General features: G+C 40.8%; 1 protein-coding gene across 2 annotated transcripts in view; it reads left to right on the forward strand.

The window, feature by feature from the left end:
• Nucleotides 1-16885, forward strand: part of dachd (dachshund d) — a 143782-nt gene that overhangs the window by 51095 nt on the left and 75802 nt on the right. For both annotated transcript variants that reach the window (XM_017695185.2, XM_037539347.1), the window contains exon 2: nucleotides 15674-15789. In XM_017695185.2, the coding sequence (XP_017550674.1) occupies nucleotides 15674-15789 (116 nt within the window). The remainder of the gene's footprint in view (nucleotides 1-15673; nucleotides 15790-16885) is intronic.

Here is a 16885-nt window from a genome sequence, read left to right on the forward strand (position 1 = left end):
GACATGGTAGACGATGTCCTTTCCTCATTTCGGATGATTTTTTGAATTGCACGGCTTAGTATTTGGGCTCGGTGGTGCTCCACATGTAATTTGGGTCTTGTTCAGAATCTGTCTGACTGTCAGTTTGGAGCTTGGGAAGAAAGCACCCCCACTACCACCACCACCAATCCACTGGCCCGTCACACGCTCCACACTGAGCCTGACACTTCTCTATTATATGTTTATCAATCTCTAATGAAATGCTGACAAGTTTCGCCGCACAAGGGATACTGTGTTCCATTAATAGCATTTAACGAACCTTGAGCTTTCACAATGGTGAGGCCCTATTGCCGCTGACAGCTAAGGGGCCTCTGTGCTACTCCCTGGTGAGAGAAGATATTACGCATTATGAACATTTGCAATTCCCTTCTCTTGCACACTGCCCCCCCCCCCCCCCCCCACCAACCCCCTCCCTTCTTATTCTCAAGTTTTCTTATCAATGGGAGTCAATCTGATTCAGTAAATAGTTATGTGGGCATTAAGATTCTTGATCTGGTCGCTATATATTTGTTACTCGAATTTGATTTGTGAAATCTTGCCTTTTGCTTTGAGTGACCTTATCCCTTAATTATGCTGATTTTATTAGAACAAAAGCTTGAAATCCCATTTTGTCAGAACCAATACAATACCAAATGTTTCAGTATTGACAATTTTGAGCATAGCATAAACATGCTAGTTCAAAACACATCAGTGAACAGTTGTACACACATAAAATCATATTTTTCATTCAGACAAAAAAATGTTTACTCAATTGCAGTAAATATGTGTTTCGGTAGTGACAATTCTAGTGATTACACACTCATTTTCAGACTTTGGGTCACATTTACTTCTAACTGCTTGCCAAGTGGCCATGATGGACAGGAATGCAGTCTCACTTTCTGCTCTACAGTGCAGGAGGTGTGGCTAAAGTAAGGCTTCACCCATGGACTAAAACTCTTTGTGTTTTGATAGTGACATGAAAAAGCAGGCCAGCCTTTTTTAATAAAAAACTGTTATTTTCACAAGTTGAAATTTAAGGGTTAGGATTTGGTCTATAATCGAAGCTTCTTAATTCCATTTTTGGGGGCTTATTTTGCCCTTTGCATTGTGTGGACATGTCATGAATGATCCCAGCAGAAATGATCTAAAGTTAAGTATTATCCTTCTAAAACGTTTCCCTTTGGCTATGCAGGGTATGACATCAACAACTATTTAATGATGAAGGACAGCTCATGAGACTGAGTGCTTTATGAATAATAATAATAATAATAATAAATGTGTATCAACTGGTGGTAGATAGCTGAGTTTCTGAAGTTAATTAAAGTGGAGATTCACAAGTGGTTGAACTGTCCCATCTTCGACTTTAGTCACTCTGTGTCTCCAGTATATTAATTCTTAAAGCTACAGTAACAGTGCAGCCTCTTCACGCCAGCACTGAGGCCTTAGGAGAACCATTATCTCATATTAGCATGTGATGAATTTTTTGGATCTCTCATAAATAATTGGTTCCAGCAGCCTCCTACCACGGCTTGTGTCTGTTTAAGTAACCTCGTCCGGGGCGAGTCAATCAAAACGATGGCGCATCACGCTAATTCCAAGCAGATGCCTGTGCAGCGCGATTAGTTTTCCGTGATGTTCGAGAGTGCCTCGGCAGACCGGGACGTGAGCATGCGGGTGAAATATCGGTGAGGTCCAGCGAGAGAGCAGAGAGGAGAGATGTACCTCATCTGTAATACACTGTGTAGACTAATATCTGCTCCTTTTTTCTTATATTGCAGCCTGATATTGATCTGCTAAAATTGTGCCATATTGGAGCTGTCTGTTGTGATATTCATCATTCTGTCATGTTACCCCCCTTCTCCTCCACCACCACCACCACCACCACCCTACCCTAGCCTGTGCCGACGAGTTATTAGAGGCTGGGGTTTGAAGAGGTTGAAGGCTTTAGTCACCGGTATGTTGCAAACAATTCATCATAAAGCTGAGAGAGAAGGAGGTAACAAAAAAACCCTCTCAGGTGATGTCTGGCTTAAGATTTATGTCTTCTCGAGGCGTACATTAAAAATTATATCATCAAGTGTGAGGACACCGCTCCAGTCCCACTCGGATGTGCTGAGTCGGACTCTTTGCTCTCGTGCTGGGTTTAAATGGACTTTTTCTTCCCTCCTCATGAAGCTTTTTAATGGAATCTACAGCTTCCAGGAATAAAGCGAGTGATTTACTTAGTGTTGTGGAGGGGGCCGTGGTGCTCTGATAAAGCTTGTCTGAAGTAATTGTCGTTCTGCGGGTTTAAATGGTGCGGGCCCTGTCTCGCCGCCATTCCGCTGCGTTTGGCAGTTGATGCCAATCAGTCAGCGGGGATGAAAGTAAACTTGTTCGTGCCACATTCAATTTGTCTTCGCCCTCCCTCCGCCCCCACCAACCCCCCTCCCCTTCCCTCCTTTTTCCCCTGATTGGGTGGAGCGCCTGTTCTTCCAAACTGCCTTTCCAGTTTCCCCTTGTTTGCTCTGCAGAGCACAGTCAGAGATTCCTCCGGAAGGATCACAGGGACACTCACAGATGGACGCAGCCACTGTGCGGTCTGCATTTGGGCTTTGATTCCTCTTTATGGGTACAAACGCAAGGCCTAGGATGTGCTTTGTTAGAGCTTCGCATTTAGCAAGAAGAAGAGGTGGGGGGGGTCGCCGGGTGTTGATATTATAACAGTAAACAGCGTTTAAACTGCTGCTGACTGAATTGATCAGGGTCCACAACTCGCAGCGGACGAGTGGAGGCGTGTAAACCGTTTCCAAATATGCAAACACATTCCCGCGCAGTGCCGGGCCCATGGGACTAGGTACCGTTACTTCTGTCTTGGATCCTCCAGAAATGGGGCAGGCTTGTAACCTCTCTGTGCACTGAGAACGCTCTCACTGCTCTTATGTAAACACGTTTCTTCCTCTCCCACCACGGACCAGTTTTGGACTCCTCGGAATATTTACATTTCATTAATTATTAAAAAAAATTTTAAAGAAGGAGAATAAACACTGGATATTTTTTTTTTGTTTAATGTTTCACAGGATTCAGATTCACAGTCCAATTAATGTTAATCATTACGGATTTCCTGTTTAGTTACAACATTAAGCATGTTTGTCTCTGAAAAGAATGCAGACCTTTGACTTTCTCTCTCTCGTTATCTCTTCATTTCCCTCTCTCACTGTCTCTGACTTTGTCTCCCCCCTTGTTATGATTACATCATAGCTTTTTATATGCGACCATTTAGACAACAAATGAATCTTGTACAACAAGCGAGATTGCAAGGATTGCTTTGTGTTGATTAACCAGAGAGGGGAAATAATATCTAGGAACAGATGTAAATATATTGTCACTGTTCTCACAAAATGTATCTCCAGAACGGTAACTTTACAGGACAAGACAAAAACATTCTAAGCCTGTATTGTAGGTTAATGTAATGAGATTTTATTCCAAGTCTTTCTGTTGGTTGATTCATCATAAGGGGTTCGCATAAAGGACATGTAAAGGACAGAGAAGATGCTGTGATGGTAGAAAATAGACACACTGCACCAAAAACCACACAAAAAAGCTCACAAAAAAGTAAAAAAGTATTACAGTATGTAGGCAATAGTATGTGCCAAGAAATTGAAAGCCCTCGACACACGAGAATGTGTGGCTGTTCAAAGCATTAAATTCTATTGCGGTTATACTTTGCAGTTTGGCTCTGTTAAGGCTACGTGACATTAGCATGCTAGTTATGACTTCTGCTTCTGTTAGTTTGCTATGTTTTACATATTGAGTTTGATGTTGGGTGGTAGTATCTTTAACATTGTAATGCAGAAGTTCTTTGGTGTTGAATCTTCTCTTGATACTCATGAATGGATGATTAAACATCACTTGTCTAATGTCTTTCGTAGGAATCGTGAAATAGTGCCACATGGCTGATATTCTCACTGCTTATCTGCTGCCACTCAGCCTGTTTGAACACAACTGCACTTTTGAACACAAATCCATTATAGGCCTGTTGTTCATTTTTGTGGTCAAAAGTTGCACCTGTTTTTGACTATATATATATATATATATATATATATAATTATAACTATGAGAAACGTAATTCATTTTCTAATTTTCATTTTCCTCTGTGTGTATTGTGTCTTTGTGTGTGTGTGTGTGTGTGTGTGTGTGTGTGTGTGTGTGCACGTGTGTGGCTCTCTTGTCCGCCACAGCGTGTTAATCGTATTGATTCTAAACTCATATTTCACAAATTAATATGCATCACTCTCGAGTGCTATTGTTTGGCGGCTCCTTAATTGCGGCCCGCTGTTAATATTAAAAGCACATTAAAGTCTTAACTATTGGCTCTATCTGAAGTTACTTTCAACGACAGTTTCATGAAACAATGGGAAGGATTAATAAACTCCTGCTTGATCTCTGTTATCCAGCGCTTTTACTATGGGGAACCAATTAAGTACCCTTCAGGATGACTTTCATTTACTCCACTCGGTCTGTTCTTCTGCCAGAATTTGGGATTAATTGGGAATTAATCTTCCCACCAGAACAAGTTTGCCTTTGTCTGCTTTGTACAACATGAACATTCAGCAGTGAGGTTATGCCAACCTGTTTGTCGAACGTCCCCCCACTCCCCCCCACCCCCCTCCCACCCCCCTTTCCGAGATTGATACCTACGTGTCCCGGGTCCTTCCATGCTGAAAATACGAGCCATTAAAAGAGAATAGTCCACAATGATTTTTTTTCCTCTCTGCCTGATTTTTCGAGCTTTATTAGCCATGCATATTAATGACTCAATTAATTCTATTCATCCTTGCAAGTCATTTGTTTGTTTTGCTTGACCTTTTATCTTAGAAGTATTCACGCCTGGCTTGGCTTAAGTACTTACTCCACACTGGCGTTCTCCCACAGTGGCCGCCGCTGCTCCGAGGAGCAAGGCGCTTTATGTGCTCGGGAGCAAAGCCTCCCAACGTCAGAGAGCCCAGTGGATGTAAATGTGACAGGAAATATGCTATTATTACATGCCGAGCCTTTTGCCTGACAGCCCTCCAAATAAAATTACAGCGTTTTCTTCTGCAACCCTCCCCGTCACCCCCGCCTGCCCCTCCCCCCACCCCCCAGCCCCATTTCCATTTGCCTCTAAAACCCCTCTTTTTAATTTATGAAGATCGGAGTAAACAGCCGTGCAGTGTGGACGAGATCGGGGTTGGATAGTTGCCCCACGCTACATCTATCTCCCATTCAAAGTTAGCGGTGAGGACAGGAGATATAATTGAAAACTGCAGCTGGACTGTGTACAATCTTGTAAAGGGATGCCTTGGAAATTAGATTAATCAGGAGGCAGACATTGTGGGGAAAGTTTGTTTCGAATGCCTGACAGTCCTGCTCTTTCTCTCATTTCAAATGTTGGCAGGGCAGCAGGCAGCTCCAAGGGAAATGTGCTCCTTTCATACTTGAGTAATTGATGAATTGTATGCAATATGCAAATGAGAATCCATAAATCTTATGAATGACAGCTTAATTTATGTGAGCCTTAATGAATGCAGGATTAGATTTTAATTAAATATCCTCAAAGGCACCCTGACTAGTAAGTTTTTAAAGCCTTGTTTTGAAGACTTGTTTCATATGCATTGCGGTTCATGGAAAAAAAGGATCAGTCAGAGCACTTCAGATGAAATTTCCTTCGCAGTTTGAAAGATAAGGCCCTGTTCTGTTTTGTTAACTAAAGTGACTGCAATTAATAAATATTGGGATGGAAATCATATCTTCTAATCTCTGACTTTCCTGGAACTGTTCATTTTCGTACATTTGATTAACTGCATTGACTTTTTTTTTTGGCCCCATATCTGATTTATAACATTTTCTACAGTATCTTTTTAATTAAGAGAATCGTCCATTAGGCACGGAAAAAGTCAACCAATTAGGCATTCTTCATCAATTCCCAGGATATGGAGAGTCTGCTGCCTCATTATTAGTGGTAATAGAACTGATACAAAACAATTTTAAGCTTTACAATTATGGAACGCAATTACGAGATCAGCACTGGGCCTTTTTTAATGCTGCATTAAAGTAAGCAGCGCTTTATCTTTTTTTTTTTTAGATCCTTCTCTTTTTTTCAGGTCTTTCTCCAGCCAAGATCTGTCTTAAGTGGTCTGATAAAGAGACTAATTTGCGATTGTGCGCTCCTCTGCCTGCGTGGCTTGCGCTTCGCGATAGAAACAGTCGTGTAAATAAAGGTAGAGGAAGGAAAACGACTGGGTAGCGAGTTCCTTTGCAGCGGCAACAATCTGATGGTCCTGCCCAATGACTTTTTAATCAGACCGTGCAATACACAAAGGGAGCAGGAAGGGCACTTTTATAATCATTCGCTCTTTCTATCTGTAAATGTTACACGGTGCAGGACTGTTGAAGGATAGCAAGGCGAGGCACATGAAAGGGTGGTGGGGAGGGGGGTGGGGGGGGTTCGTTACTGTTGCTGCTGAAGGTAACTGGTGCCTTTGATTGTCTACATTTGATCTAATATATTGTTCCTCACAAAAGTTCACCGTTTACCAGCGGATGCAGCTGTTCCTGCTAATAAAAAAAGCGAAGAGGGCTTTATATGAAGTGCTCGCACATAATCCATCTATCTGGATCTGATAAGGCAGCTCCAGCTACCTGGCTGAGGGGGCTGTGTGACAGGTGTGAGAGAGAGAGGACTGATGGAGATAAAGCAACAGCAGCTCAATGCAAATAAAGGCAGAGATAAAACACAGATCCAAGCTAGGATTGATGAATGCCGTGGTGGCAGAGAAGCGGGCCAGCACGTAGCACAGAGTGACCTCTTTTGTGAGCTTTTCATTTGCTTGCAGGTGGGGTGCGAAGGGAGCGTGATAGCTACAAAGTATTTCCAAAGTGTCAAGTAACATAGGAGATTCCGGTGCTTTGCCTTCCTCCGATTTACATTGAAAACATCCTGGGAGACGAGCAGGTGGTGTCGTGAGTCAATGTGTTATTAAAGAGCTGTTTGACAGTTGCAAAGAGAAGCATATTAGGACATACTTGCTGTTGCTAGAACATGCCCAATGTGGAAAACCCTTTTTTGTTTCAGTGCTATATTGCCACCCCTCATAACAATCAACAATTGGAAAAACTAAAAAGCTTTACTTTCCATTCAACCTAAGCAAATTCAGCAACTATTGCAAAGTTAGAAAGGCTAATCTGAATACAGGTTGTTATTATAGTGAAGGCTTTTCAGTGTTATCAATAAGACCTTGTTTTCTGTGCTGGTCACCACCTCAGCAAAGTAATCAATGAGGCATGCGCTGCTATCGCTAGGAAAGAAATGAAAAATAAACCGGTGATAATCCCTCAGTTAAAAGGTTATTCGGGGCGATAAAAGCTATTTTGTTAATTTATTTACTCTCTGCTGGGGCGAGATAAAGAAAAGGAACAATTAGGGAATTCTAGGTGAGAGATTTGAAAAGGGCAATGACATTGGGTTAATATTTTATAAGGCCTGATTGGCGGGATTCCGGGAGAGGCTGTATTTACAGAGGCTGAGACTCCATGATTCATCTGCTTGTTTTGGTAGACTGTGAGTAAATGGAATAAATATCTTCATCTTTACCTTTTTCAAACAGCAAACAAAAGGCAAGCGGGAAAGGTTAATTGCTCCATTTGAGGTAAATCAAAGTGGGGTGTTCTTTTGGTAAACTCGAACTGAACAAGCACCCGCTGGAGGTTAACGTTTCACCTGGGGATGTCAAAATATGTCTCTATCAGACAAGTGAGCGCAAGACTTGCTAGATACCAATCTTCATGCTGTGTTAGAGGTTATTTGTTATTTGCTGCGCAATTTTGCACTCCAAAATTTTTTAGTGAACACTTCTTCCTACCGAACAGCATGTTAGGATTTAGCTCCTGACAGTTCGTTCCATTCTTGAGATGAAGGCCATGCCATGTGTATATCACACAGGACCGAAAAACGTTAAAGAAAGCTGTGTGTTTTGGTAAGTGCTGAACAGTATTTCCCCTCATATCAGCTTTCCTGTTTGAAAAAACGGAAGGGGAAAAACAGATGAGAGGGTGTATTAAATTATTGCTGCTTATTGCATTGAGGTATTGAAATCGGAGTGTATTGTGTGCTTCTAATCTGATTGCTTTTGCAGTGTGGTGGGGTTGGGAGGATCATGTTCCAGTGCGAACTCCTGGGTCAACATGGACCAAGGCCATTAAAGGAAGCGTGGTTCAGGGAAAGTTCACCGCTATTTTCTTTTCAACGTGGTTGCAAAACAAAAAAGAGAATTCCTACGTTTGTATCATATTTGGCACTTTGGAGCTGGGGGTGGGGTTGGGGGGGGTTGCTGATTGTTTGGGTACCAAAATTGGAGCCAGGAATATAGGATAGGTGTCTGGAGCATAAACAGAGACAGAGGAGTGGCATTTGATTATTTGCTGTTATTACTTTTGCTACAAAGCAAACAACATATACCAGCAGAGCTTTCAGTTGTTTTCATACTGTCTGCCTGGGACTTAAATGCATCAAATGAGCCTTTATTTTTGGAGCTCAATCAGGTCTAAATACTTGAAATACTGATTTAAACCTGCTTTGTGGTCAGATGGGATCCACAATGTGAAGTATCTGCATTCACTTTACAAAGCAGTTCAATTCCTAAAATCTTTTAACAGCTTGAACATTTGGAGAAATGTTGGGAAAAGGTCAAAGTGTGGACAGTGAAGACACATTTGGGAGCAGTTTTAATGCAAGATATAAATGCATGAGAAGTTACCTGATCATAGCTTTTCAGATGTGGACATTAACAGTTAAGTCCAAGGTCTAAATGAGGCTTGCTTCTCTTCTCTTTTCAAGCTCTCTCCTAGGAAATGATCAAACGTGTTTATTTGTGTAGGGATGCACTATTATGGAATTTCTGGATTTCTGGGCAGATAACCGATAACTGATAATTAACACCTTTAGGTTGCAGTTTTCATTACCAACATTACCAACAATCTTTTTTGCGAGTGATAACTTGTTTTAAAATGCAAATATGTTTTAGAATCCACAAACTAATTTGATTCACGATATCAGGTTCATGATTCAGTAGTGCTGTGCGATTTTGAACAAAATTCAAATGAAAAATTTTAACTATCATGTTGTAAATGCCATTGTGTTACTTATTTTCACTTCAAAAATCAACAAAACATAATGTGGCCGCGGATGTTCAAACTTTTGCATACAACTACATGCGTCAGTATGTGCAGTTATAATTATCAACCATAATTTCAATATTGGACCAATAATAAAAGTAAATTATTAATGTTCTCATTTCTGTGAGTAATATATACTCTGCTGATATCCTCCACCCCTGATTCTCTGTGAAAGTGCCATATTTCATACTGCATGTCAGTCACATTCTAGGTAGGTATTTGTCCCATTACATGTGCTAGTCTGTTTCCCACTGTCTAGGAATGCAGTGAACAAATTAAAACATAAGACATATTTCTTTGTTATGACTGAGCCTGGATGATGCGGAGTAGTGTTACAGTAACAGCAGACAGGATGTACAGTATCTCAGTCACAGGAGCAGCTGATGAACCATCATTGTGCTAAAATGGCCTACTTTTCAGGAGTTTCTGTGCCAGGCTATTTAAGGATTCAGTACCAACAGCTTGACAAATTGTCTAGTTCATTTGTAATAGTCCAGCTCTTCTCTTGTTCGTTGCATACAAAGTCTGTACTGTATGCAGAAGCTGTAGAAATAAAGCAGATGATTTTGAGCCCTTACAGTTACAGGATCTCAGCTAAGGCTGGAGCACATGTTGTGTTGCAGTACTGTTTCTGCCATGTTCTTGAAAATATACATTACAAATGGAAACAACTGTGAGTGAAGAAAAGTGCATCTAGTTGTGTAATTTCTCAGTCAAATCATATCACTCTGAACAATAATAAGATTGAGTTAATGTTATGGTTTGTCATTGATCAATGGAGTCTCCACCAATAAATGGGAAAATGTAAATGCTCTGATCATGAATTTTCCAATTTTTTAAAGCCAATATTTTGGCTAGTTAAATAACATGAATCAAATAAAATGATCATTAAAAGTAAGAGGAAACTCACTATTTAGCTCAGTGAATCATGTACAATTATGCCTCAGGTGTAGCAGCTGCATTCAGAAACAGCACAGTTGCATTTATTCAGTTACTTACGTCATAAAAATGCATAAAATGCAGATTAGCCAACACAAAATAAATTAGCCAATTGCCAGTTGCATGTTTGGAGTAAAATGTTGCTGATTCCCAACATGGATGATTCCGATGTGCATATTATCAGTCTAACATTGGAATTACAGTCTATAATTACAGCCAACAATTTAGCAGCCTATTTTAGGGCGTGCATGCACCACCACATTTTATATAGTGGCAGCAATCCCCCTTCTTTTAAAGTCCCTTAAATGGATAGTGTAGTGGATAACTTCCACAGATGGAGGACTGTGATTTAATTCTCTGTCAAGTTGGGAAAACCTCTGCTACACAAAGTATATTCACCTGCTGTTGTAAAAGGCTCTACATAAAAATGTGTCTTACTGCCCTTCACATGAGGATTCTAAAGTGAAATGTCAAATTATTGGTTGTTGATTTCAGCCATAGTTTTTGCCACAATTAAGTGCCATTTATTGGATATCATATCTGCCCATGAATTCCATATTGCCGCATCCTTTCTTGGCACTGTTTTACTCTGTGCATTTACCCTTATATTGTATATCAGCAGTAAAAGATCCAGCAAGTGATATTCCACAAGCATGTCCTACTGCTTTCAGGCTAAACGCCTCCTTTGTTCTCTGGTCCTGAGCTCTCGCTGGAGCTAAAGTTGATGTGACATTTTTGTCCATTTGAGGTTTTTCCCGCTTTTTGTGTTGTTGAGGGAGAGGGGGAAAAAGGGCTTTTACCATCACATGCCCTCTATTGAGGTCTTTCATAAATAATTCAGCCCTGTACGTTGAAAGTGATGACAGCAAAACTGTCTGCAGTCTCCGTCAGAAGATCAAAGAGGTGTTTCTGTGGGAGCAGGAATTACATTTCAGGACTTTTCTTCTGGGCTGAGGAGCTTGCATTTGTTGCCCGCGCCTCATCTGTGTGGAGTGTCTTCTTACTCCCATGACAGAAATCTGATAAAGCCCTACATTAAAAACACAAAGGAATTTCTAAAAGCACCCCTTGCTTTAAGAAAGAAAGTGCAAGCTCATCCCTAGGCTTGCATTAACATTCATAACTCAAGAGATTTAGTATCATTTGAGCAAATGTAATAGTAAATGACTTAAAACAACCAGTGGTAAACATTTATCCTATTCATGGTTTGACATGAATTTGTTCTTTCATAGCATCTGTTGCCAGTTCTCTCAGCTTTAGTACATGCACTTTAGTACTAGAGTAGGGATCAGTGTTTAGCCTAATTGCTGAAATCACTGTTTGGGACTTCATTCCATCACAGGAGGACAAAGTAATACCATTGCTGTCAAAACAACAACAACAAAATCTCCTTAAAAATCTTTCCAAAAATCTCTCCTTTTTATTATTTTTTCCTTATATCATTACAACAGCAGTGAAACTTTAATAATGAAGGGACCAATCAAAATGCTCCAAAATTATTTGGAATAAAATCTCTACATTAAATTCCATTAGAATTTTTTCACCATCTCTTGTAAAGTTACTATTCTGGAGAGATTCGCTTACAATTATATATATGCTAAAAATTCAATTGAACTCCAATTTTGTGTAACATAATGTGAAATGTATTTTATTTTATGTATTGGGGAAATTCCACCTTTGCGTTTAACCCATCCGTGAAGTGAAACACCACATAGACACTAGTGAATAAACACACACTAGGGGGCAGTGAGCACATTTACATTTACATTTTACATTTAACAGCATTTGGCTGACGCTCTTATCCAGAGCGACTTACAATTTGATCATTTTACACAATTGGCCTGACTGCATGTCTTTTGGACTGTGGGAGGAAACCGGAGAACCCGGAGGAAACCCACACAGACACGGGGAGAACATGCAAACTCCACACAGAGAGGACCCCGGTCACCCGGCCGGGGAATCGAACCCAGGCCCTCCTTGCTGTGAGGCGACAGCGCTACCCACCACGCCACCGTGCCGCCCGCACACTTGCCTGGAGTGGTGGGCAGCCCTATCCACGGCACCCGGGGAGCAGTTGGGGTTTAGATGTCTTGCTCAAGGACACCTCAGTCTTGGACTGTTGGTGCTGGGGATCGAACCGGCAACCTTGCGGTCACAGGGCCAGTTCCCTAACCTCCAAACTGTAAGCTTACCATTGTAGTGGACAGCACTGGGCAGCACACAGAGGAACACACTTAAAAGCATGTTTATTATTCAAAAAAGGCTGGAAATCGGTAACTTTTCGTGTTGGATGAGTGACATGCTAGTGTCACTTCAGAAATGCTAGTGAGCAAATAGAGCTAACAGGTGTCACATTGGATGCCGAAGAAGACTCGTCATCTATATCATGTAGTTTCTCCTCAGTGGACGATGTTCCAACATGTTATTTGGCAGAGAAATATATTTTCACTATTTCCAATTCTAGATAACATTAGCCATAGTAATTAGCCCACTTAATCATACAGCTAAGCTGTCTCTCCCTTCTCAGCTACATCCTTAACAATGTACTTTTGGTAAGTTTTGGTTTCATGTTTCAGGGTAACAAAGTGAAATATATACATATTTTATTGCAAGTGCAAGCAGAATTGTTGCATTTGACTGAATTGTTTGGTCTGTATATTTTCTCCGTCTTTCCATGATGAAATGTGACAAACACCCGGAGAGTAATTTCAGTATTAAAATACTGGAAAGTTTAATGGTACCTTTGCATATCCCTATTTAGGATCATTGAGAATACAGCGATAGCATAAGTGACTCTTTAGCAATCTCGGTAACCGCTCTAGCTGATGTTAAATAGGTCCAGAGAGAGTGAAAATATGTAGTCGTACAAACTGACATGCTGGTGCACCGTCCACTGATGTGTATAACAGCATCTAACATTTTACGGGTTTGCTCCAGTGTTAGCTCATTAGCTCATCCGAAGACGCAGCTTCCATTACCCATGTGATGCAACAAGAGTATCCAAGTAAACGAGTAGCATTTATTAAGGATACTTGAATATCAGCATGAATCAGAATGCTCTCAGCTTAATGAGGTAGTGGACTTTGTTTGGAGTCACTGCAAAATGCTGAGTTTCCATCTTAAAATGCAGTTGTACTGACAAATTCAATCAACACTTAATCAATCATAGCTGTGTAGCTTTCCACAGACATACAAATAATTCCTTTTTGAAATTAACAGTGCATTTGTTTTTCTTTAGCAGTAACTAAAATGTTCTCTACAAAGGCTGAATGGACGTTTTGCCATTGTTCTGTAAAGTTTGTCCAACTTGTACTATTTGCTTTAAAAGAATGCATCTATGGGCAGACCTTAAATACATTAATTCAATTGACCAACAGTTTTCTCTCCAGCACTGCACTGTCTGAATCAAAGCCTAAATCTCCCTATGAGTAAGTTAAGGATTGGTTTTGTGCAGTCTGTACTTCTCTTGTCCTTTGTTTTGTGGTGAATAGTGATGTGGTATAAAGCTTTTAAAGTGCTGTGAATGGCCTAAGGCTCAGCGCTATCATGAAGAGCTCACTCGCACTGCTGCGGCCCTGGCTCAGAGTTTATGGCTTACCTTGTTTTAGCGAGCGGAGTGAAGAATTTCCGTTTCAGTTTCATGCCTGTCAGGAATAAAACATGATAAAATGCAATGAAATGCAGCTCATCTGACCAGTCTGTAAATGGGCAAAACTGATGCACTCGATGGAGTACTGTGGAATGTGAATAAGTGAGCCTTAAAAAGGCCTTGGGTGTCTCCAGAAAAGTGTGTCTTTCTCTTGCCTGTGTAAATGAGTGTTTAGTCACTGATAAAAGTCAGACCTTGACTCCATGAAGGCCTCCTTTAGTCACCCCTGAATTGCTGTTTTATGAAGGTGAAGAAAAAAAGGCCATGGCATAGAAAAGAACATGGCTTTAGAAATTATATAATAACATTTCTCTCTGAAATATCAGTATTGCTAGCCAGTTAATAAACTTTTACATCAGTCCCTATAACTTATATATATATGTATATATTTGCAAAATTTGGTTTTAAATTAGAATGTGGCAAGATATTGTATTAATAAGCAAACTGAAAAGCAAAGAAAATCACAAATCAAATGGCTCAGTGATGCATGAGTGAAAGTGGCATTATCATAATTAATGTAATTCTTTAGTTTCACAGTAGTGGAAAGATCCTGACATTTCATTGTTACTTTAAGCTTGTCATTCACCTTGGTTATAGCTGATATTGGAGGACTAATAGAGGGTTGAAGTACACAGATACAACTTCTGTAAAGCTGTCCAACTCTGCGATGGAACATGGAGAAAGAACATAGCTTTGAACAGTTAGTACATTGACCTTCATACATAAAGGGTTTTTTTTGTTTAGTTTTGTTTTTGTTTTTTTAATTAAGGTCATATGAGTTTGAATACTTGTTTAAGTGATTTGCTGAAAGAAACTTGTAGACAAAAGAAGCACCTTAGCAGAGTAGGTCATATTCAGAGAAGGTCTCAGTCAATCAAATATTCAAAAGCATCTCATCCTGTAGGCAAGTATTTAAGTAATACCTCAGTACTTTCATTTTGAACACACCTATAAAAGGTTTTACTGAAGCTCAGCAATTCCACTAGCTTTAAACATGGCCATTATTTTAAAGAAGGTGCACATGGGCGCTTTCACTCTCGTAATGATGGAGATACACTTGAAAATCAGCTCGGAGGGGCATTTTCTTTTTTCTCCATCAGGCCAAGCATGTTCTGTCATTAATCATTGTGTGATCTTGGTCACTCATTTGGAGTAATAAAAGTTTCCATCATGAACGTACAACAGGTCTGAATCATTCTGTCACACCACCTTCCAGCTAAGTCTCGTATTAAATCAAGCAAGCAGAACATTTCCTAAGGCTGCCATTGCCTTTTAATTTCCTGAAGAACCTTAAAATATCATTCATTACAAGAACTACACATATTTGGCTTTTAAAAGTCTCATAAATCAATAGTGGTCTGACTGCAATAATTAGAACAAGTTAACATGTAATTTCCAGGCCGAAAGCCGCATGCTCGGATTTTAGCATATGCAAACGAGGCAATTCAAATAGTGCAGGGATATTAATACTGAGGAGCAGGTAACGAGGTACAGGCTATGAATTATGCATCAAAAAGTGGTTGATCTTCAATAAAGGAAATGAATTCACCATGTAATCTAATTAGTTATGGAAGTCTATTATGTCGAGCTGCAGAAAGCAACTGTCCTTGAAAAGAAATTTATTTACAGTACATGTTAGCTCTTTGGAATGGAATTGCATTGTGGAGTGGTCTGAATGTTAACACTAACCTCATCTCCCCCCATCCCTTCTCTCTCTCTCTCTCTCTCTCTCTCTCTCTCTCTCTCTCTCTCTCTCTCTATCTTCTTGCCGTGTCCCTTTCCCTGTCTCTCTTTTCTCACCTATCTTTCTCTCTCTGTTCGTCCCCTCTGTCTATGTACCCCACCCCCCTCCAACTCCACTTCACTTTTGTTTAGCTCAAGACCTGGGAGGCCTCCGAAGAGGACGCAGAGTGTTACATCGCCAGAGAACCCTCACATCATGCCCCACTCTGTGCCGGGCCTTATGTCGCCAGGAATAATTCCCCCTACAGGTAACATACTCAGCCTCCCCCCAGTCCACCCCCACCTGCTCCTCTCCCAGCAGCCCCACTGCCCATCCACTAAATGGCACGCTGCTAAAACTGACAGCAGCACCCAAACTACCAGTCACAGCAGTTGACCGTCCACACCATCCCCCCTCCTCCCCCACAGACAGAATAAATTGAACTGAAGAGTTCTCCTCTACCAGATTATTTCACTGGATGCCGCATTCTGCCTTGAGTGGATTTTAATTAGCCCGATTAAATCCACTCGGCTGCTATATGTACATAGGCGGTTGTGATGTTAAAGTAAGCTTATCGCCACCAGAATCAACAACAACCGTTTGTGCCTTTAGTTCCCCTCCAGCAGGTCTTATTACAGCAAATGCTTTTGTTCTATTTGTGGCTGGTTTTCATTGTGGCAGCTTTGATGTTGTGCACAAGAAAGTCACCCAATTTGCATATCGGGTTCTGGTTGTATTTATTTATTTATTTTTCCTGCTGTATTTAATAAACCTCAGCCATTAGGCTTCATTTGACTCATCGCTCACAAGCTAAACGCACATTTGCACCTCAATGTGCAATTATTGAATATAAAAATCATCTGTTTTTTTAAGTATGGGATTCCTTGCGCCCTCTGTTTGTTGCAGAGTAGATGGATCGTTTCTCTTGGCTCTGAATTCCATACAAGAGAACCTTGCTTTGTGAAAGATAACTTGGTGGTGGGGGCAACTACAGAGCAGGCAGTCTTCAACAGTGGCCCAGACATAGTCTTGAGGCTTTTGATTTGGGGCTAGCTTCACTCCCCCACCCATCTGTACAGTGGGTGACCTATCAGCGTCTCATTTGGAAAAGGAAACTCAGGGGGCACAGTGCACAGGATGACGGGCTGGCGGTCTACTCTTATTTAGACCTACACAACCATAAAAAAATCCCCTTTGATATCCATCCCTGCCTTTAAATCTTGACAGAGGCTCTGATCTTGACATTTTGGTCAGAATTTCAGTCACAAAAAGAAAAGCAGAAAACCAAGGTTCTTAATACCAACGTATTCATGGACGGGATACTGACTTACTTTGCTTACTAACCTATCTTTGATGTACCCTGC

The sequence above is a fragment of the Pygocentrus nattereri genome, chromosome 6, assembly GCF_015220715.1.
Source record: "Pygocentrus nattereri isolate fPygNat1 chromosome 6, fPygNat1.pri, whole genome shotgun sequence".
Taxonomy (NCBI): Eukaryota; Metazoa; Chordata; class Actinopteri; order Characiformes; family Serrasalmidae; genus Pygocentrus; species Pygocentrus nattereri.